Raw genomic sequence first — 23,576 nt, 5'->3', positions numbered from 1 at the left:
TTCCGGATGTCTAACAGAGTGCTCATTGCAGTGTAGTTAAATGGGTTACCGTCTTCCAGTACATTACTAGTACAGTTTTTCTTTTTAAACAGATTAAACTAGTCAACATTAACGCCACTGATATTGCTGATGGCCGACCCTCAATAGTTCTTGGACTGGTGTGGACCATTATTCTCTATTTCCAGGTATTGTGCTACAGCTCCCTTATCAGCTGATATAATGTCATGGAGGGAAGTCACAGTGGACATTTTAATAATGCTGTCATTTGTCATACTTGTGGGGTGCAGTCACAAGCTGGCAGAAATCTGACCTTCACACATACATTGGTTTTTGGTAGCAGAATCCTCTTCTTCCCTGTAAAGGTGTTACATACATGGAACTCCCCCCAAAAACTCTGGTATAGGTCCCCAACAGGAAAAGTGGAGAGGACACAGTGAACATGACATTGGAACAGGAAGTTCAGAAAATTTGTCTTTGGTCCTGGAAGGGCGCTCCTATATTCCTATTAGACACTAAGGGGTGAAATTAGCTTGCCATTCCATCCAGAATAACAGTTCTAGCCTTCATGATTTTAGAGCAGTTTTAGGTTTATAGCAAAATTGAGCCTAAGGTACAGACATTTCCTCTATGACCCTGCCCCCACACACGCATAGCCACCCCATAACCAACATCCCTGATCAGAGAGGTATGTTCGTTACAACTAAAAAACCTGTAATGACGCAGCCTTGTCATTCCAAGTGCACAGTTTACACTGGGCTTCACTTTTGGTGTTGTGCGCTCCATGGTTTGGGTAACCATTAGGTTTGACTTATTAAGCCACATGTATTTATTGAGTGTTTGTTACTGCGTGTAAGTTACCTCTGCACGGTTTTAGATGCAGTGGGAAGTACCAAGCAGAGTGAGATGTCAATCCTGTCCTTTAAGAACTTACATTTTGTCAGCAATGTTAAGGGTAATAAGATAAGCCATTGTTAGTTGGAAAAGTAAAACTAATGGGAAAGAAGAACCAAGACAATTCCTCTGGTTTCACTGATGATTAACGCACATGCAGATTGAGGAGCTGACCAGCAACCTGCCGCAGCTGCAGTCCCTGTCCAGCAGCACATCCTCCCTGGACAGCATGGCCAGCTCGGAGACTGCCAGCCCCCCCAGCAAACGGAAGGTGGCCACCAAGATCCAAGGAAATGCTAAGAAGGCTTTGTTAAAGTGGGTTCAATACACAGCAGCCAAGTAAGTACCGGGAGTGTGGATACATTTGAAACCCTTGAATAATCTGAGTGATCAGTTTATCACTGTGTCCGTCTTCCAATGATTACAGCATCTCAAGAGACATTTGAATGAGTGGCTTTCATTCAGGTCTTGCTTTGTTCTTTCCTTGACTTAAAATATACACATAAATCATCACTAATACTCTAGGAAAGTGCTGTAATAAAGCCAATTCCTTCGTCACGTCATGGGGCCTGATTAATTAAGTCATTTAATCCCTACACTATGGTTAGTCACATGAGGGCTAATTCTATTTAAGTCATTGTTTGGACTTTTACTCCCATTAAAAAATCTTTACACAAATAAACTTGAGATTTAAACTTGATTACCTTGTTATGAGACTTGGGTTCATTTAATAATAATGTGAACTAAAGCTCACCTTTCGAAATATTATATTTGCTGTTATTTCCTCCAAGTTTCTAGCAATTTTATTTTTTAATTTTTTTCATTTGGTTTTATCATGTATCTGGAATGTAGGTTCCTTTGTCAACTCCAGCGTTATGGATGGATAATTTGCTTCTAGTTTTGTTTCCTTCTAGGTAAAATAAATTGACATGTGTGTACATTTATGTGGTAATTGTGGATAGAAAAGTACTACTCTGAAGAAGTACCTTTTCATAACAATTTCAGTAGAATTTTTCACTGATCATACCAATATTTCGTGGAGAGGTGTGGTCAATGGTAAGATGCCTTCACAAAGAAGTTGTGCTTTTGTCTGATTTTCTAAACGACATGTAAAATTAACTCACTTTCTATTTTGTTTTGGATGCCTAAACCTAATTTGAATTGCATTCTTTATTTCTGGAAAATAGTTGTAAACAAGTACTTACCATTATAAAACATTGAGGCACTAAACATAGGGAGTTCTCTTTTTAAAGTACTTGAAAAGCAAAACTAAGGAGAGACAGGCATAAAGAAAATATAATTACTGTCACTAATTTATATAGTTTTGTTTAATTTTTGAAGTGTGTTGGTGGTTTTCTAACTTGGGGCATATTTTTAAATCAAATTGCATTTAAAAATATTTCTGAGAGCAAAGCGTTGTAGCTCTTGAAAGCCTGTAGTAGAAACGCAATGAAAAGCCCCTCCCCCAACGCTGCTAGGCTGTTGCATTCCACCTGCAGTGCGCATGTCCAATCTCCACTGCAGTTTAGGTGCACAAGGAGGAGACTGGCAACCGCATGCTGTGGCCTTTGCCATGGTGTTGTTGTAATACAACTTTGTGTTTAACGTGAGTTTTTATATACAATTTTGAAAAATTTGAGTAGTAAATCAAATGTGTTCCAGCAACATAAGAGAGTTAAGCCCCCCACTCTCTCTTTTACTTTTTAACAATTTCATGTACTAACAGTACAGACTCTCAGAAACGAGAGCTTGCCTTATTTTCAACTAAGGAAAAGAAAATAGTTGTATTTCAGGACAAAATTAATAATATAAGCAAACAAAGATATATATATCAGATCCAGTCAAAATAACTTAGTAATATGTATTATTAGAGGTCAAAAATGCCCATACACTATGCATACTTCATCACTTTTTGCATCTAAGATTCTTAAATGAGAGACTTACACTAATACAACCTTTTCAGGAATATCATCTATACTTTGATCTAATATGAGGCAGAGTACAATGTATGTGTGTTCACAAACAGTAAATATAGAAGAAAATGTAGTGAAATGTTTTAAATTATTCCAACACAGTAAATATTTAGAGGTACATTTTATTTATTTATTTTTCAAAAACGTCTTGAACAATAAACAATTTCAAGAAAATCAGGAAATGTATTATATAATGAATACTTATCAGCTAATTATTTATTTATATCCCACCTTATTTTGTTAAAAAAATACTTTGAGGTGGCTTATGAGACTCAGAGTACAAAATAAGAAAATATGGGCAAAGGGAAAATATAGGTAGGAAGGTAAGATGAAGCCAGAGGCAAATATACAAAGGAATGGATAACAGCACATTCTGCTCAGCCTGGTTGGATACTGGCCAGTAGGATGACTGAAAAAACAATTATATATGTACTACCAAAGACAGAAACTCTAACAGAACTAGGAGAAGATTCAAGGTTACTTTACGAATACTGGAGTCTTACAAAATTTTTTTTTTAAATATTTAGTTAGGAAGCCAATGATTAGATCAAATGATGCTGTATTTAGGATAATATATTTTATGCAAACTGAATGTGCTTTGGTAAAACATTGTTGAAAGTGAATCTTAAGTTTATGAGATAAAATTTAAGGGCATTTGCCAACTTTTGATATTAATTGGTTTTATCAGTCAGATATGTTTTATCTTACAATTCATAGAAATTTTGAGAACATTGGGTAAGAAAAGAGATTTGAGTGATGTTATTTCATTTGATGTTTATTATGCCCTGTTCATGTACAACACAGTTTGCTTATCATTCTCATTAAAAATGTTAGATACTTTTTCAAAAATTATGTTTTTATAATTGTATCCTTTTTTATTTTGCTAGAGATTTTTACTTAAATTAGTTTTATTTAAGATGTGATTTAAATTGAGTATTTCGATTACTGAAAAATCTAATATGGAAATCTTTAAGTATAGAAACCAAATTTTTATATGTTATTACCCTCTAAAAATACTGTTCTGCTCAATTTTTCTCAAAACCAGTTAACTGATATAGCTAACCACATATCATTTATTGCTAATTAGCATTGGATTCTGCATGAGGCCTTGAGAAAAATGCAGGTTTTGTATTCAGAATGTGACATTCTTTTTTTTTATCTTTTAATTTCACAAAGGCAGACTGGTATAGAAGTAAAGGACTTTGGGCGGAGTTGGAGAAATGGGATTGCCTTTCATTCAGTCATCCACGCTATTCGACCAGAACTCGTGGACTTGGAGAGGGTGAAAGGAAGATCTAACCGAGAAAACCTGGAGGAAGCTTTTACTATCGCTGAAACGGAACTGGGGATCCCCAGATTACTGGATCCCGAAGGTTTGTTCAATAGTTGTTGACACAAGTCAGTGAGTTTGTACGTTTTACAACCAGAAATTAAAGATGACTTTCAAGACTCTATGAGAGGCTAGAAAATGTGAGAAAAGCACAAATAAATAGTATCTTCCTGCACTAATTTCTTTTGGGAAAATATTTATTGCTACATTTGGGAGCAAAATATAGCTCTATCGCTGCAAATAACACTTTGACATCAGTGGCTCGGTGAGGTGAACTGTACTCATTGTACTTATGGGTGGAACGAAAGTTTTATAAGCGTGTGTTTGAGGGGGAGCAATGTCACTGCATTTGTGTAACTCCAAAGAATCTGAACAAAATAAATTATTAGTGATCTAAGATCATATCTTAAAAGCATCAGTTATTAAATACTTAGAAATGTTGATAACCACCCAGTGTTTTGGTTGTCAGTTGGGAAAACTACACAAGTGAAAGCTACACAATCAGGAAAACTACATTAGTCAATATTTTCATCGCAGTTGTTGGGAACCATTTTGGTAAGGCTCTGGTTTTGAAGACTTTTTAGAAATGGAGTTAACTCTTCCACGTTTTCAAAAGGCAATTTTGAGGACTTTAATGAACTTTAATAAACTGAGTTGTTTGTTATATTAAAATAAAAGTGTCAAAGTGAATTTCCCAAATGTTAGAGATCATTTCATATTTGGGTTGGCATGTATGGAAATTTTATTAATGAATGCAGAAGTGAAAATACAGTGTAAGCGAGTTATTTTGAAAGGTGAGATTTCAGAATGAACATTTCTAGCAGTAAAAAAGTATCTCAGTGGAGGCACTTGTGTTCCCAAGAGTAAGTTTCAGAGACTTACAGTTAGTCTCCTCTGAGATGGCAGAGCAGCCTGGTGACCCCTAGCCCTTTAGGAACCCACTTTGGGCCCCTGGATTCACAAGGAGAGCCAGGGCTTCCCCCCTTGTTTCTGCACAAAAAGACCCAACAGTATCCAGTGCACTTGGGGACAGCCACACCCTTATCTCAGCCCTCAACTTCAGAGGATGCACCCGAGCTCAAATTTTTCCTGGAATGGGATGAGAGGAGAGTATAAATGGTTTCTGTATATCCACTGGACTGGAGGAATTAGTATTTTCATTGATGGTCAGAGAATGAGATGGCCCAAACCCAGGCTATCCCATGTAAGGTGATCCTTTATTTTCCCAATGAGAACTTCCCTATCAAAAAGCTATTTTACCAACTTGAATGTATAAACTTTTAGGGATATAGATTAAACAGAACAAAATCTATTATAATAATTATTTTGTGATTTAGTTACTTATGTACTTAAAGGCATATATGAACTCATATATTAAATGTTGTTTTTCTATTTTCACATTTTGTGTTACTCATTCTTCACATGCATCTTCTATATCAGTGGTCTTGTCCTTTCTAAAATCACTTTTGGGCCATCTGACAGATTCCAGAATACATTATCTTCATTTCTTTTCAAGTTGTTTAAGTTGCAACTTTTTAGATCCCACATTGATAAGCCTGAGAAATTATATCTCAAAGCACAAGGAATATCACAAAATATTAGGGCAGTTTTATATTTCCATTTTGATTTTTTGTTTCTTTTGTTTTATTTGTTTGTAGGTACACATTTTATATTTTTAATCTCTAAAATACTATCACTTCTTTCATTTATTTTAAAAAGAATATTTAAAAGATTTTTTATAACATTCAACACCTTTTATTCATATAGTCCTACCCCATGCATAATTATTAAATTTGTATAAATATCGTTGTACAAATTTTTACTGATTTTTACTAATTTTATTAGGTAAACATTTATAAACTTAAAATGACAATGACTGAAATCTTTTTAGGTTCTGTGTTGCCTTCAAAAAGTACTTGATTGTTCAAAGTACAGTAATTTAGAGAGAACGCTTAACAATGGAAAGGCTTTCTAAGGAATTGAGCATATGGCATCTTCCTTTCTTCTAAAGCAAAATTTGTGGGATTTTGGGGGGTATATATTTGGCCATAAATATTTACACAAACTTTATAGTCACTTGTTACTCAGTGCCACACCTGTGTTTTAAATACTGCCCATTCATTGTAGTTCTGAAATGTACCTAATATTTGTATTTTATTAACTAGACTGAATGTCTGAATAACCATATAGTATCTCAGGGTTTTGATCAATTAATGTTGAGAGTTAGAGGAAACAAATACTACTTTCCTAAAGCTCTTAGTTAATATGTCATCTTTATGAATTATAAAATTTCCACCACGTGTCATTCAGGCTACACTTGTTCCCTGCCCCCCTCACAAAATCTCTAAATATCACCTTTATTTTTCTTCTTCCTTTAGGACAGTGTCCCTGATATACTGGCTAGATTTCAGACTTGTATCACCATACTATAATGTGAATTAATGTATTCACGCTTGATTTTGGTTCTTCCAGATGTGGACGTGGATAAGCCAGATGAGAAGTCAATCATGACGTACGTCGCCCAGTTTCTGAAACATTACCCCGACATCCACGACACAGGCCCCGACGGGCTAGAGCCTGATGTAAGTGTTCATTATCTTCCAGTACGGGTATGCACTCAACGAAAGGGATTCGGACTTTGAAGCATGCTGTTCCAAAAAATAAAAATTGTAATGCATAATAACATGAGAACAACTGAGCAAAGAATAGATATCACTGATTTTTGGAGGTTATTTATTACCGGGAGAGATTTCTCCTGTTTGTTTGTTGGCCATGATAGAGAAAACATTCTTAATAAATGCTGGATATATAATACTGATGAATTAAAATCGAGGCAAGATATTGGTGTTGGGAAGCTCCACTTTAGGAATTTTAGGATGGTAGGGATTTCATCCCCACCCCTTACTTGTGCATCTAGATCTCAAGTCCCCTCGTTCTGCTCAATCTGATGAAAATGAACTTCGACTTTCAGATTTCTTTATACAAATTGCTGCTCACATCACACAAGGCAAATTTAGAAAAGTCCTAATTACCCACTGTGGTTAGATTCTTTAGCCTTTCAATAGCTTAAATAATATTTACATTATTTCATACTGCTCAAATGACCTATGCTCGTTGTAATGAAAAAATTAGAAAAAGAGAAATTATCTCTATTTGACCTTCTGGAGAGAACATATTCTAGAAAAACAATAATGTGTTGGTGTGAGTCCAAACATTTATATATATAAACACAGAATATTTTAACAGAAATAGAACCATACTATACATACAATTATTTAATTTTAATTTTATTTTATTGTTGTTCAGATACAATTGTCTCTTATTTTCCTACCACCACTTTCCCCCGCCCCATTCCCAACCTCAATCCTACCCCCTTTGGCTTCATTATACACAACGTTTCCATGGCTTTCTCTCCAGGTCACCATATATTTGTGCAGAAATTTATTTCTTCAATCTTAATTTTTAGAGATTTCTGATTTTTTTGCTGATATAAGCAATGCTTTATGAACAATTTTGCAATAAATCACTGTTTTATAGTTCTTTCGTAGAAGTGTATTTCCTAGGCTAAAGAACTTACAGATTTTGAATGCTTTAAAAAACATTTTTTTTATTGTTGTTCAATTACAATTGTTCCCATTGCTCTCCCCCTGCCCTGCCCACCTCACCTCTCCCACATTTAGTCCTCACCCATTGTCTTTAGTCCCCCCATTGTCTTTGTCCATGGGTCCTTGATATCTGTTCCTTGACTTGACTGAAGCTTCCCCATTTTTCCCGCTATACCCCTTCCCTCTCCCCTCTGGTCACTGTCAGTTTGTTCTTTATTTCCATGTCTCTGGTTCTATTTTGCTCGCTTGATTGTTCTGTTGACTAGGTTCCACTTATAGGTGAGATCATATGGTATTTTTCTGTTTTCACATCACTTGTAGGAAAGTTTGTCCCACTTTATACTCTAGTCAGCACACCAGAAAGCCTGCTTTCCCAGTCTTCAATAATAATGGATGTTACCATTCTCCTAATTTGTTAAAAGTAGCATTTTATACCATAGAGAGCTAGATTCACTGTTGTATTTATAATTAATTATAAGGCAAAATGACACCAGGGAAAGTAATAAATGGAATTCTTAAAATGTGTTAAAGTTACCTCTCCATCTTCACTGCATAGTTTCATCTAGAGAGTTTTCAGGGGAGTTTGAGATTACAATGAAGAGCAACAGGAAAAACAAGAAATAAAATAAAATAGGCTTTCTAAATAAACTTAGAAACAGGTTTAAGAGAGATAAAGGAAGGCCAGGGGAACATATCCCAAAGTTTTCCAATAGGAAAAAGCATTGCACTAGTAGAAATCAGTGACTTCATAAAAGAATGAAGAAAAGAACCCATAACTGGTATATCCTAGGTTGTTTGGATGAAGTTAATCCAGCATTAAGGGATGCTGCTGTGTAAATAAGAAACTCTAAATAAAGCATATTAGGAAATACAGCATAGAGAAAATCAGCTTTCTATCTGATTTTTATATCAAATGTTTTTATATTATTACCCAATCGGACTTATTTCTGATCTGGTTTTAGCATTCATACTGTTTTAATTTCTCTGGCAGTGATCATCTCCCCAGATGAGTAAATTCTGTGGCTGAAAAGCCTGAGTAATGAAAGAGGATGCTTTCCTAATGCTCATGAACAGGAATTCCAAGCAAAACCCTTAGAGATTTGAAACACTCACTGCCAACATTAGCTTGTTAATGTACTTTACTAAAGAGGCTTTATCACTCTGATGTTAATCTCATTATCCAGGAAATAAATTCTGATTGTTCTTTTAAACATTCCCTCTATCCCATCCCTAAAAATAGGATGCAAATGATTTCTTCAGTGTTATTTCAAAAATTAATTTTGAGGAGAATATATTATAAACGTTGCCCTTGTTTATTGTGGCATTGTTTGAATGTTTGTGCAGCCATTTTATTTTATTTTATGTCATTATTATTTTTAAATCATTTTTAATTGTATTCTATTACAGTTGTCCCAGATTTTCCCCCTTTGCCCTCCTCCACCCAGCCCACCAGAGGGGTGGGCGGGGGGGATAATGGTGGAAAGAAGGGGAAGGGACTAGACAAAGACCCTGTGTGCATTCATGGAGGTGGACAACAGGGTGCGGAATACTGCAATGCCTGTAATGTGGCACTGGTAATGCAGGGCATAACTATCTAAAGTGACTATTTGGAATAAAAAATTATGTTGTTATGATGTAAGGCCTATGTTCAATGAAGCTCAACAGCCACCTAATTCTGTCCCGTGAACTGTTAAGATTTTACAGACTGTGCCTGTTGGGGCCGTCAGTGCCGTCACCTCAAATACTCAGGACTTGTCTGCACAGGCCTCAGTAAATAGTTCTCTTAATTCATTTTTAAAATATTGGCATCAACATATCTACCAGGCTTCCATTTTTTAAATGTATTTGATGTCTGTTCTCTTTATGAATTTATTAAAATTAGGTATTTTATTTAAATTAGATACCATTTCAAACTGTCCTCTTTAGGAATTTATTAAAATTAGGTATTTTATTTAAATTAGATACCATTTCAAATCCAATTTTTTATTGGACATAAATGCACTATGCTTTTCTTGCTTCAACCAATAAAGTGCATAAAGAAACTTTTTCCCTAAAGGTATTCCCGGATAATCAGCACTCAGTAGTAAATGAAGTAGGACTCTTGACCCATCTGTCTGGCCTATTGAGTGTTCAGTTACTTATCACTCATTCCCTCTCCTACTGCAACAAATACTGCTGACAAATACCACTGACTGCTCTCTGAAGCACCGCACAGTCTTAATCGCGGTTATAGGGATGAGAGATGTGTATTATGATCGTAACTACAGAGAGTACTGTGAATCCATATACCTTTTCTTTACACTGTTCTTTTAAAGCGTTTAATATTTCAAGACATTTCTAAAGTGCATATATTGCCACATATGACTATTAAAAATTAAAATGAAATCATCAAATGCCAGAATACCACATTGCCTTATTGGATTCAAATATTTTGATACTTTCAAAAGTTATGAAAGCATCTTAAAGTAACTATACCCTTACAATTATTATCTATTTATTTATAAACAGGTACTTCTCCATTGTTTTTTTTAATTTGTTTCCCATATAATTTTTGTCCCTGATTTATATTATTTTTCTATATATTATCTTTTCATATTGTTAGGAAATATTTCCAGGTTTCCCATCTTTTGCAAATTCTATCCACAATCTTCAGGTAAGATTTAAGTAATCTTGAATTAGTGACCTCTTTCAAGCATCCTACATTCCACAGCTTGTTAGCCATTCCTTTGCATGTGCTTGTCTTTATACACACATTTCTTTTAATACCTTAATTCTGTTATTTCCTTTTCCTTTCTGTTAGAAAAAATAACATATGTAATTGCTATTAAATGTTAGTAACAGTCTGAGCCGCTCACATGGACTTTCCCACTAATAGTTATATGATGACACCAATTAATTTCTCTTTAATGACAATTAATAGCACTAATAAAAGGGAAAATGTACAAAGAAAATGTTTGTTTTTATTATATTTGAAATGGAAAGTAAAAGTAAAGTTAAAGACTAATTTTTTATATTTAAAATGATTAAGCAGGAGGTCATTAATTGAAATAGGTAAGTCATTAATTGAAATTAATAATTCAGTTAATTTATAACACTGAGTTAATTACATGTCTTCCACTCCATACTGGCTCACGTAGTTTCGTGACATGTGGTAAGCACTCAAAAATATGTGTAGAGTTAATGATTATGAATCCTTTCCCACATCCCAGTTATCCTGTACTTCAGTTTTCTCACCTTTTTACATTCCACCTAGGCCCGAGTTGAAGAATCTATCAATGCAATAGACTTTACAGCAAAATCACAACAAAAAATCAGATGTAACTGATTTCAGATTAGTTGTTACATTCATTGTTATTTCAGGTACACCGAGAGCATTTTGTGCCTCTGAGCTCGTAAAAGTGTGTCATTAGAGCTTTTATGAGTGTGCAAGTCAACTGAAAATAAAACCTGTGCCTCGATCACAGTCACTGTTCATTCAGAGGAGCCCTCGCGACAGGCGCTGCTGTTTCGGAGTCCGGGGCTCTCATTCCATTTATTTCCCTAAGTTACTATGTATCAGTCAGTCATTTATTCCGCAATTCTATATTGAGTGATACAATGTGCCAGACACTGTGTTATACTGGAGTAAAAAAAAGATACCTAAGTGTTTATATATGGGGGAAAAGAGGCAATCCAGTGGATGACAAAATAGTGCATTTTGAGTGACTCTTTCAGCTCAGGCTGTTACAGGATCATAGAGGAGTGTTCTTGAAATGTGGTCCCTAGGCCAGCAACATCAGAGTCACCTGGAAACTTGTTAGAACTAGATACTCAGCCTTCATCCTAGACCTACTGAGCCAGAATATTTGAGGGTGGCATCCAGAAATCTGTTTTCACAAGCTTTCCAGATCATCCCCATGCACACTAAAGTTTGAGATCCCCTGGCATAGACTTCTGAGATAGAAAGAAGCCTCTGGGTCAGAGAAGGCTGTGCCTGAACTGAGCTCTGAAGCAGGCACAGTCCAGGGAAACAGGTTCCCAGCGGAGGAGGGTTGCCCTTGCAAGACCAGAAAGTGAGAGAGGGTGTGAAGCGTGAGAGCACTCTGCCAATCTCTGTACCAGGTGTGTTATAAAGATTATGCTTGTTGTCCCCAGTCCATGGAAAGCATGTGTGATGGCTCCTCAGATGATGGCACAACAGTGGAGAGGTTAAAAACAAAGAGATGTGCCCAAGGTCCCAGACCAGAGTTAATCCGTGTCAGAACCAGAATCCAGAACCAGTTTCGCGGGCCTCAGAGCCATCACTCTCTGCTCTGCCAGTTCGCCTTGTGACAGAGACAATTTCTCTGTCACAGAGCTATGATCATCAAGTGCTGTAGTTGAAAGCTATTTTTAAGTGCCAAAAAATCATGTTAAATATGTTTATGATTACTTTGGCATTCTTACCAGATAGGAAATCTTGATGGAAAATTAGGATATTTTCATTAATTCAATGCTAGAATGGCTCTTGTTATTATTTGTGGAAAGAGTATGTACATTGCTGTTTTTTTCCTTCATTTTCAAGATGAAGGTGGTATCCTGGATGCATTTATTCAGCATATAATTTAGTAAACGTCGTATAGATCCCATGTTGTCAGGGTCTAGAGCTACCACATGAAACAAGATAAATACATTTTGTGCTCACATGGAGATTATAATACCGAATAATATTTTTCAACAATAGTCTATTGTTATTGTGACTGATGTTATTGTACTCTGATGCTATTGTGACTGTTGCTTTTTGAATTTGGTCAAAATTAATCTCATCCACAACAGCTCTGTGGGTTACCAATGGCCTTGGGTTTAGAAGCAAGTGCAGACCTATGTTTCTACTCCCACCCCAGCTATTACCCAGTTATGCTTTTACTTTGGGCATCCCCTTCCTGCAGACATTCTCTTAATTAAGTTAGTGTTTGTTGAGAAAAAATAGAGATAGGTAATTTCACTATTCAAAGATAATTACTTTTACAGAATTAATTCTTATTTTTCACTTTCCATAAGGAGTGAGAGAAGAGAGAAAATTTTTCAGAGACAATTGAAGCTTATTAAATATTATCTCTTCTCTAGGATCAGTCAGGTATTAATCAGCAATTAAATGAATGAAATGCACAGTTACTAATAAAATTGTAATGTCTGTCGGTTTCTAGAGAGAAGACAGGCTAATTCTGAAGGAAATGAAGGTTTGGATAGAACAGTTTGAAAGAGATTTGACAAGGGCACAGATGACAGAATCAAATTTGCAGGATAAATATCAGGTAATGTATGAAAAAGGGATTTCAGTTTCTAAAAACCTTTCATGAGTAAGGTTTACATATGTCATTTGTCTATGTTTCATCTTTCAAATGATATTAATGAAAAAATCTGTAAAGAAACGAGGTCCATTTTCTTGTTTGCATGTCATGTAATAATTGTATTTCCAGGTAAATAAGTAGTTTTAAATTGTATGGGTCCACAGTGTATATGTAGCTCTGAGGCTTCATAACCTTTCCAGACCTCAGAGTCCTATAAACGACCCAGAAGAACAAATATCTAGTTCTTGTTTTTACAGAACTTGTAATTTTGTAGATGTCATATAACAACAACAAACATAACCCACCAAAAAATGACTTCAGTGCCAAATTGGAAATCACTGTCGAATAAGCTGAACTGAAGAAAGGATTGCCCCGTGAATATTGGGAGTGGGCCCATGAATGGGATCAGCTTCTACAGTGACCTGCCTAGTTCAGAACGACTAAATCCCAGTTGAGGCCAGGGGGTGGTTGTTTTCCCAGTCTAATTACACCGTTATTAACTGGATTTTGGCTTCCAATTTCTACTTCCAGGACACAAAATGATAAAATAAGTTTTCCAATTAAAATTATGATTTATTCTATGCAGCACTGACATTTTCTCCCTATTTAAAATAACATTACATTTTAGTAGTGAAGCTATAATATTTTCTAGTCTATATTGTATTTCAATCATTTTGAAACTTTATTTTTTATTGTTGACACCTTTACAGAAGACCCCCTTTTCCCATCTCCATCATTCATTTTTGCTGCAAAAAAGGTAGCATAATGTGACTCAACACGATAAACCATCAAAGGTTCAGTATTGCATTGTTGTGTGATTTCGTATAATCACGTCTATAAAGCGTGCCTGCATTTAGATGGATGATGCCGTCAACACTGTATTTGGTGAACTTGGCAAAGTGGACAACATGTGCTTATATGCAGTGTAGGCTTTTTTGCTTTGACATTCCATGTAATATTTTTCCAAAAAAATACAATTTTCTGGGATGAGCTCCACTAAAAAAAATGTTAAAGTTAATTGAGAATAGAAATGCAAGGCCAGAGTGAATATACTTTTTTAGCCCATTAGTGAGCTTTAGTTTTAGCCTAAATTGTCAGAAACTGAACTGCAAGTTGTAAAGTTACCTGTTGTACAGATACTACTTTATAAAAGAGAACCGAAGGATTCGAGAAGTATGAAACAGAAATACTCCTCTTGGGCCAGCTATGGTCACCGGTTTCATAAAACAGGCCGAGAGATCATCTGCTCTCTGAACACGGGGAACATTCTCTTTTGTTCTTGGGTTTATTGTGCCATCAACATTGTCTGTTTCTACTTCCCAGTCAAAGGTGTATTTTTCAGTTTTTCCAAGCGTAGAATTTGGTGGGATAAGATGGAAGACTGATTTTATATTTTGGTATTTTTAATTACATTAAGTTAGAGGACTGGGAGGTAGCTGTGGTATAAAACATTTATCCAGCGTCTCCCCCCAGTGTTCCTCCTGCAGATTCACAGGTTTGTTTACTCTCCAAGACTTAGCAGTTCTTCCCAGTGTGTGATCTGTGAGGTTCTGCAGAGCCATCCTCATGCTCTTTATCATAACTGCACGTGTTAGTGGTGGTGTCACTTCACATCTGGGCAGGGAGTCATATTGTAGGGTGAGTTAATTTAATACAGAATGTAGGGGAGGGGATGTGTAAAAAGCACTTAGCCTGGGCCAGGCTCATTGTCGGGGTGTGAGGAACGGTAGCTGCGATTAGTATCATGTCTGTCTCTGTTATTATTGACAACACATATCGAGGGCTATCCAAATATGAGGGGTTGTTATTTAGGAAGTGTGGTTTCCTTCGCCATTGCTTTTTTTGATTCATTGCCATGTTGTTGCTGTTTTTCCTCCCGTAGTCATTTAAGCACTTCAGAGTTCAATATGAAATAAAAAGGAAACAGATTGAACACCTACTACAACCATTACACAAAGATGGTAAACTGTCACTTGACCAAGCGTTGATAAAACAGTCCTGGGATAGAGTGTCCTCCAGGGTAAGTTCTCCCACGATTAATTTCTCTAGGGCTTCTGTAATTCAGTCAAGAATACTTTCCATCATTCCTGTCCATGCAGTGATGTTGCATCAGGGCCTCCTGCCTCTGCCTCTGAGACAGAGAAAGCTTAACTGTGGGAGTGTCTTGGTCCTTTAAGCTAATGAAAGTACTTATATGAGAACTTTTTTTCCTGCCTTGCCCGCCCTACCTGTAATGCCACCGTGGACCAGATGACAGACTGAATGAAATCTTGGACAACCGTCTGGGTCACTTCTCACTTTACACAAGTTAATTCGGGGATTTTTAGGATTCGAGCCTTCACATCTTCTCCATTTTCCATACTCATGTTTCACGAATAGTTAATAATCTTCCTTCTATTCACATTCATTTTTATATTCTTTAATTTAGCATAGCTTCTTACCTGGTCTTTCATGAACCTGAAGGAAAACTGCTCAGTAACTTTAATATTAATACTTGGCAAACTTAAAGACCAAGATTTCAAAACCTCAGACATTTCTGTAATTAATTGGAATATTTGCCTTGCACTTACCCTACTTTGTCATTTTTAGGATCTATTTTTTCCAATAAATTCTATCAGAGAATAGCTTAGTGTCCAAGCACCTTCCCCCATTCTTGGCATTCCGTCAAGCTGGGAAATGGTGCTTGAGAACTGAGTAAAGGGGAAGACACCAGCATGAGTAGAGAATTGTGTTGTCACAAAAAGAATCCTGAATACTTGTCTTCCTCTGGAGAGTCTAGATGACCCGGTTTTCAGGACCTGTTCTATGGGACAAACACGTGAGCAGGTGCATAAACTCCCACATCCCGACAGGTCAGCACACCCAGGCCCTTCCCTGTCAGCAAGCACCAAACTGGAAGTCAGTGGGCGCTTTCTGCTCTTCTTATAAGAAGAAAACAGCTTAAGCTCCTAATAATATCGTTTTGCATCTCAGATATATTTTGTTTCCTCAAAATTTGCTTATTACTGTAATTTCCTCTCCATTCTCAAAGCATCGGATGCAGAACACAGATAATTTCTCACTTGATATTTATGAAATTAACCTGAAATTAATAACAAACTTTTATGTAGGCTTTAAAATCTTATGGCAGAATTTTAGGAATTGCCTTTTGCATGAGGGATAATTCCATTTTTCCACTTTTGTCTTTCAGCTCTTCGATTGGCATACACAGCTTGATAAGTCTCTCCCTGCCCCTCTGGGCACTATAGGTGCCTGGTTGTACAGAGCAGAGGTGGCCCTGAGGGAGGAAATAACCATTGAGCAGGTCCATGAGGAAACGGCCAACACAATACAACGGAAACGTGAGCAACACAAGGTAAATGTTCGGATCCAGAGAATGTCCAGCATAACTTCCGGCGTAGTGTGGTCTGGAGGCGTGGCTCGTTTAGAACTTACCCTGACACGGGCCTCCCAGGCATCCCTTCCTACTCACCCACAGACGTCACACCTTCTTAGAAGCTCTCTGAACTGTGTGTGTCTTCTCTCCTCATTAATCGGTAGAATTGTTCCCTGGGGTGCCTTCCAATAGCTCTGTGGCACTCTTTCATCTGCGGGCATCTTGGTTATTTCCGTTGCTATGTTATCTTCCACAAGATAATCCCACATACTATATGCATTTATACAATAATGTAATTAGCCACTGTCTCCAGACCTCATTCCTACCTCTTATTTTCAAAGGAAGGCAAGCGAAGTCCTCAGGTGCTGAGGTGGGGGTGGAGGTGGTGCAGGTGGTGGTGTTAGGAAGTGGTGGCCTTAGGCCTTGGTGACCGCTTAGTCCTTTGTGACTTTTTGTAGCTTACCACTTGGTCAGTGGTGCTTGGTATCAGTTCTAATACTTCCTGTTTGTGCCTTGGAAAGAGGGTAAGAAGTAGCTAAAAGTGCGGTTTTCACTAACACAGTCCTGCATTTTGTGCGGTTGAATTTGTGTGCCTTGCTAACTGCCTCAGGGGAGGGTCACTGCAAACGTGGGAAATAACCTGACAAGGAGAGACTTCTGCTCCTGACCACACGTGTGCAGTTGATGCTCATGTGTGTTTTCTGCAATATTATTGGTGTTTTTTAATTCCACCAGGGAAATGGACTGTCAAATATTCTAGAGTAGATTATAAAGCCAATTCATCACAAATTCCATTGCATGCCCCTCTGAATGTTACTTTTGGAACCAGAGACATAGGGACATTGTGGGATTTCAGCTTCCAGCCCCTTCAGGTCATCTCACCGAACCCCGACTGGCTCACCCACCAAGGCTGACAGCAGGGTCTCGTGATCTTAGACAACCAGTCAGGGTCCTGTGGCCATATATTCTCGGCCCTCGTTTGTAGCCAGTTCCTTCAGACACTTTTAGTTGTGCAAATTATCTCTCAGTCTTCTTTCCTTTTCACCACATCACCTCCAAAATGTGCACACACACACACACACACACACACACAAACCCCCTCCCCAGAAACTGCCTCTCGCCGGAGAGTATGACTTTGGGGTCTGTTCCAACCTTAGAGATGCACATATATAAAATCTGGGCCTGCTAGTTGGTACTTTCAGTCTCTGAAGATGCAGGATAAGAGGTTAAGCCATGAGAATTTACCTGGGTTTGGGCCAAGTTCAGGTTTCTCAGGAGCATAGAAAAGCCTGGGCCATGTCCAATTGAGACTCCCTGTATATGAAAAATAGGAGACGATGCTAAAACAGGTTGCACAGACCATACCACTCTAACAAATGAGCACTTCGCCCTAAGTACAATTCAAGACTTTTTCTTCGTGTAGATCATGTAACAAAACAATGCTTGGCCAGTGTGACTGTTTCATACAAAAGAAGTCACCTTAGAGTTTTAATCAAATAAAAATGCTTATCAGTTGTGAGGTAGATGTGTCGGTGTAGCCAATATGCAGTGAGAGCCCACTACGTGTGAGTTTTTGGCCCCTGGGAGATCGGCGAAGGGGCCTCCAGTCTGGAGGTTTCAGAAGGAGCACGTGTTTGTTTATCTAATAGACTTACATCTGATTGAAATGCTCCACCAAAGAGAGAATGTCCGACAACATTAACTGTACTGTTTACTAGGTAGTGAGATTTGGCAGAAATATTGATTCTGGGTACATTGTAGGCAGCATCAGCCCCGATGGGGAATGAATTTAAATCGGATGGCATGCTGTTAGTGTGTCTAAGTGAGTATATGATTCGAGGCTCTTCCTGACTCTTCTGGCTCCCTGGTCAGAGGGAGACCCTGTGCCAGCCACTAAGTGTAAGCCAGAAGCATCTCTCTGCCCACGTGCAGTAAACAACCATAAAAACCAGGAAAGAAGTGGAATGGGGAGAACGAGAGGAGCAGGAGTCAGAGATAAAGGTTATCTGAGACAAAAACCAGAAAGGGCTAGACTGAAGGAGGTAGAATGGAATGAGGAGACAATAGGAAGCGAGCAGAGGCAGGTAGGGGCTAAGATGAAGTTTGAGGCAACTCTCCAGAATGATCTATTTACTCAGGTGGGAAGAACTTATACTAAATCAGCTCACAGGTACTTAAAGCCATAGAGTCATAAAACAATGTAATTGTCAATTATAAGATCAATGCTCATTCGTTCAAAATATATTTATTAGGTATCTACAATAAACTGAGCTTTGGGGATGTGAGAAATGTGGACCATGATTAAGATAACTAAAATTATGGATTTTCTCAATGGCAGAAAAATCGGCACATCGATAGCTATCATTACTCTGCTCTGATATATTGGACTCACTTGAAAATGCAATAATTTGATAAAAGCACAATATAGGACTCATCCGTGTATGAGCAAGAATGGCTGAGAATATTGTCTTCACATCCCAACCGAAAAGGAATTAAGGCTCATGCCATGAAAACTTAAATATGCTATCAGGATCTAGAATTCTTGATTTCGTCCATTCTCTCACTTCTTAATATACCTCATTGCATTACAATCTTATTACTTAATTCATAAGCAGTTTTTGAAAATGGAATTCAGATAAATTTTTAAATATATTTTTTCAAGAACTTCATTTATCTTTCTACCAATTTTTCATTATGTTTTAAAAATTAAACTTACAGGAAGATAGAAACATACTCTGGGAAAACAAGGCACACCTCTATTATCTTTTCTATTTTTCAGATTCCTAACATTCAGGTATCTAGAAAAATCACAATAATCATAGCTTATACTTGAGAATTTAGCCATGCTTCAGACCTAAGTACTTAATTTTGCTAAACACTTGACATTCAGGATACGAAATATGTTTTATTCTCACTTTACAGATAGATAAACTTTAGGCAGAGAAAGGTTATGTGCCTTGCCCAAGGTCACGTAGTTGATATTTCAGGTGTTTTTAAGCACTAAGCTTAAAATGTGCCCGCAAAACGGTTGCATGTAATACATGTAGAGTGATTAAATGTTTGTTTTTTAGTAGTATTGCTTTGCCAAAGTAAGGCTTTCAGTCTTAGGGAATTGTGAGAATCGTCATCAGACTCTAACCATCCTTACTGCAGTTATCAACCGAACCTACATCACTTTCTTTCCTTTCCTGAAGATTTTATTCCCTGGATGACAGCGCAAGCCATTATTTGTAATAACTGCAGTAACCTGTAGATGATCTTTCCCGTACCCTGATCTCCTGATTTCTCAGTTTCCTGCTCTCCTCCCTCTGAGTGATCCTGTGCCACCCCCTATCCTAGCCACTCACTGCACAGGCATAGTCTCCTTGTCATCACCGGTAACTGAACCACCTCCACAACCTCCTTCTCAACCATCTGATTGCCCAACCAAAGTTGCCCCATCCCAAGTCTTCCTTTCCTCTGTGCTCTATAATCCATTCATCTGCTATTTTACTGCCTCGCATCCTCCTCATGCCATCAGTTAGGTCTCCTTGTTCTCTGTTTAAATTCAAGGCTGTCATTCAAATCACCCCTCCCTTGTACACACCCTCATGGCCTTGTCCAGGTCTCACTTTGCCCTACTCTCCAGGTAAAGCACGATGCTGGTTAAAGCCCACTCTCTGCCTAGTTCCTGCCCCCACAGATACAGCTGGCCTTGGCTGGAGCAAAACACTCTCCCAGGCTTGATGACTAACCCAAGTGGGCCCTTAATGCTGCCTGGCACGCCAAAGGCATTTCCCGACTCCATCCCCTCTCCATTCCTGGGACAACTATTTCATACCTTGTCTGCTCAAGCCTTCCACACCTCCTCCCCCATCCTTACTCTTAGCCGATGACAGGGCTTCCTATTTCTCTGGGAAAATAGAAGCAATCGAAAAAGAATTTCCGCAAGCTCCCACGACCAGAGCATCCCACCTACGTGCATCTGTGCTCCCATACTCCGTCTTCACTTCTGTTACTATGGATAGACCATCTGTGCACCAAGCGAAGGCCAGCCCCGCCACACGTGCACTGCATCCCATCCTCCCTCTCTTCTCCATGCCTGTAGTTCTCTCTTCTTTATTTTTTCTCTCTCTTTGCTGGCCATTTCCTCCCCATGTAAAGTATGCTGCTGGTTCTCTCACCTTACGTAAGTCCCTTTCTTATAACTATACTTTCCCCCCAACTACTGTTCATTTATCCTCTTTCCTTTTGCAACAGCAAAACACTTGGTAAGAGTCATCCATGCTTTCATTTTGGTTTCAAAACACTCTTGGCCAGTCCTTCCTAGAGCCTGTTCCACCCAAGTTTTCCCTAGCAATGCTGTCCATCGCAAGGAGGGTCCTCCTTGAGCCTCACACAACGGCCAGTTCTCAGGCCTCATCTTACCTCCCCTATCAGAATCATCTCCCATAGTTATCCCTTTATCCTTGACATACTTTCTTCATTTAGTTTCCTGGTTTTCTTTCTCCTCCTCGGGCTCTGCCTTTCTAGTATTTCCACAAATATTTAGTTGTGCCAAGCAGTATTCTAGGCATTTGTGATATGCCCATAAGCAAAATTATGTAACTTAACGTCTAGTGGGAGGAGGAAGATAAGAAATATTAAGCATAACAAAGAAGCTTAAAGGACAGGAAGTATTAAGTGGTGTTGCATTTTTAAGTAGGGTAGTCAGTGAAACCTCATTGAAAAGATGACATCAGCAGGCAAGCATGTTTCTACCTCCAGGCCTTTGCCCTTGCCCTCATTCTGGAATGTTCTCTCCCCTTGACTTAAAACATCCTCCCACTGATATTCCCATTATGTGCTTCTTTGCCTTCTTTTGGCCTTTATTGAAAGGATACCTTTTAATCAACACTTTCTTGGCCACTTCTTTGAAGTTACAATTTCCTTTCCTCCTTTATCTTAACTGCTATTTTAGTTATTTATCTTATTTATTGCTAGACTTCCTACACTGTAATTCCATAAGGGCAAGATCATTGTTTGTTTTTTTCTCTCTTGTATCCCTACCTCCTAAAAATGGTTTTTAGAAATGTCCAGGCTTTCAAATGTTTAATCGGGTCAATATTGCTCATTCATATTTTCTCCGAATTTCTCCATTTGACTAGGTTTTCAAGATTATTGTCATAAATTGCTCAAAATATCCTCTTTTATTTTGGGGTACTCTTTTCTGTGCCTGTAGTTAAGCCCCTATGTTTGCCCCATATTGTTTCTTTGCACTTTGTCACTCCCCTTAATCACACTTTTGGCATTGCTGATTTCATCTAGCCCATCCACTTTCTTCCCAGAGAAACGACATGATCACTTTTTGCACAGTGTCTCCCTGGCTCCTGCGGGAGAATCAATGGGCTTGAGGATAGAGGTAGGAGCCAACGAGCACATTTCCATGATCCAGACAGAGTTGCTACAACCAGGGTGGCGGTTGTAGAGATGGTGAGAAACGCTCAGATTCTGAATATATTTTGAGATCAGAGCAAAGAGAGTTTTCAGCATTAGATATTGATTGTGAAGGAGGGGGAGCCAGATATGACATTATGATTTTTGGGCTGGGCAATTGGAAAATGGAGTTTTCATCAAGTAAGATGGAGAAAGGATGAAGCCGGTTTGGGAGGAAAGACCAAAAGTTCAGTTTGGGGCATGGTGAGTATGAGACTTTTTCTCATTTACATGGACACACAGAATGGGCAGCAGGAGAAAAGAAACAGGAGCTCACAACAGGGTAAAGACTGAAGGTAAATATTCAGAATCATTAGCATATAGAGGGACAGTTAATGCTCGGAGACTAGAGAAATTAAATAAGGAAATATAGACAGAGAAAAGGATCAAGAACTTAGCCCTGAGGGAATCTAGTATTAAGAGATCAGAGAGAAGAAGAGGAACCAGCCAAAGCATGCGAGAAGGAGCTGTCAGTAAGGAGGGAGGGAATCCAGCCCCTGTGTTGTCTTCGAAGCCAAAGGAAGCAGTGTATGAAGGAAGGGGTATGCTCAGTAGAATGGCCACAGCTGTCCTTTTAAAATGCAGTTCAGCTCAGTTCACCCCTTGGCTCAAAACACCCACTGGTTTCTATCTACTAAAAAACCACCAAAAGTTCCTACAAAGGCCCATGAGGCCCACAGATCTGCAGTCCTTTCCCTCCCGTTCCCCCGTCACCCCTAGCCTGCTGTCCCAATGGCCCCCTTGTTCTTAGTCCAGGAGAGGCATGCTGTTCACGCCCACAGCCTTGTGGATTTGTCCGTTTCTCCCTGCAGTTCTGTAACTTTTTGTTTTATATTTTTTGAAGCTCACTAGATGTATTCAAGTTCAGAATGAATATATCTTCTAGCAAATTGAAAGTTTCTTCATTAGGCAGTCCATAACTTTGAAAGATTTCTGTGATGAAATCTACTTTGTCTGATTTTAATATACTTACACCAGCTTCCTTTCATTCATATTTTCCTAGCATGGTGTTTTCCATGCTATGAATTTTAACCTACCATGTTCTTACTGTTTAGGTGTATCTCTTGTAAGAAGCAGATGATTCTGTTTTATTTGGTTCTCTTTTATTTGTTCATCTGATCTGACAATCTCTGCCTTTTAACTAGTGATTTTATATTCTACTTATACTTATTTATAATTACTGATATACATGAATTTGTTTCTACCATCTGACTCCTTGCTTTCTATTTGCCCTAGTTTATTTCCTACCTTCTTGCTGTTTTTAACTTGATTGAAGAATATTTGTTTGTTCATTTGCTTGCTTGTTTCTCTTATTCCATGTTTTTCCTCTACTAGTTTGAGAGTTATAAACTCCGGCTGCACAGTGTGATCGCCCTTGAAATCATGCCATAGATCCTAGACAACACTGAAAATTAATATTTTACCTCCTTTTAATCAGTGTAAGGAATTAAGGACACTGTACCAAGATGGTTTTCTTCTTAATTTACCAGCTGTTGTTGTCAAGTGTTAAATTACTTAGATTTTTGTAAGACTGTACATTTGTTGTTTCTGCTTATTCTCACTTATGGAGGCTTGTTTCTTGTGTTTGGAGACCTTTGCTTTCCTCCTTCTCTACTTGTATTTGCTGCCCACATCAGC

At 38.1% G+C, this 23,576-nt stretch overlaps 1 protein-coding gene across 1 annotated transcript in view; it reads left to right on the top strand.

The window, feature by feature from the left end:
- Positions 1 to 23,576, top strand: part of SYNE1 (spectrin repeat containing nuclear envelope protein 1) — a 389,799-nt gene that overhangs the window by 94,954 nt on the left and 271,269 nt on the right. Inside the window, exons 6-13 of the mRNA XM_045188911.3 lie at positions 93 to 185; positions 1,052 to 1,230; positions 4,041 to 4,237; positions 6,667 to 6,776; positions 10,402 to 10,452; positions 12,965 to 13,072; positions 14,991 to 15,128; positions 16,299 to 16,463. Of these exons, the coding sequence (XP_045044846.2) occupies positions 93 to 185; positions 1,052 to 1,230; positions 4,041 to 4,237; positions 6,667 to 6,776; positions 10,402 to 10,452; positions 12,965 to 13,072; positions 14,991 to 15,128; positions 16,299 to 16,463 (1,041 nt within the window). The remainder of the gene's footprint in view (positions 1 to 92; positions 186 to 1,051; positions 1,231 to 4,040; positions 4,238 to 6,666; positions 6,777 to 10,401; positions 10,453 to 12,964; positions 13,073 to 14,990; positions 15,129 to 16,298; positions 16,464 to 23,576) is intronic.

Source organism: Desmodus rotundus, chromosome 11 (genome assembly GCF_022682495.2).
Source record: "Desmodus rotundus isolate HL8 chromosome 11, HLdesRot8A.1, whole genome shotgun sequence".
Lineage (NCBI taxonomy): Eukaryota > Metazoa > Chordata > Mammalia > Chiroptera > Phyllostomidae > Desmodus > Desmodus rotundus.
Note: the sequence above shows the minus strand (reverse complement) of the source record. Positions and strands in the feature narration are given on the sequence as shown.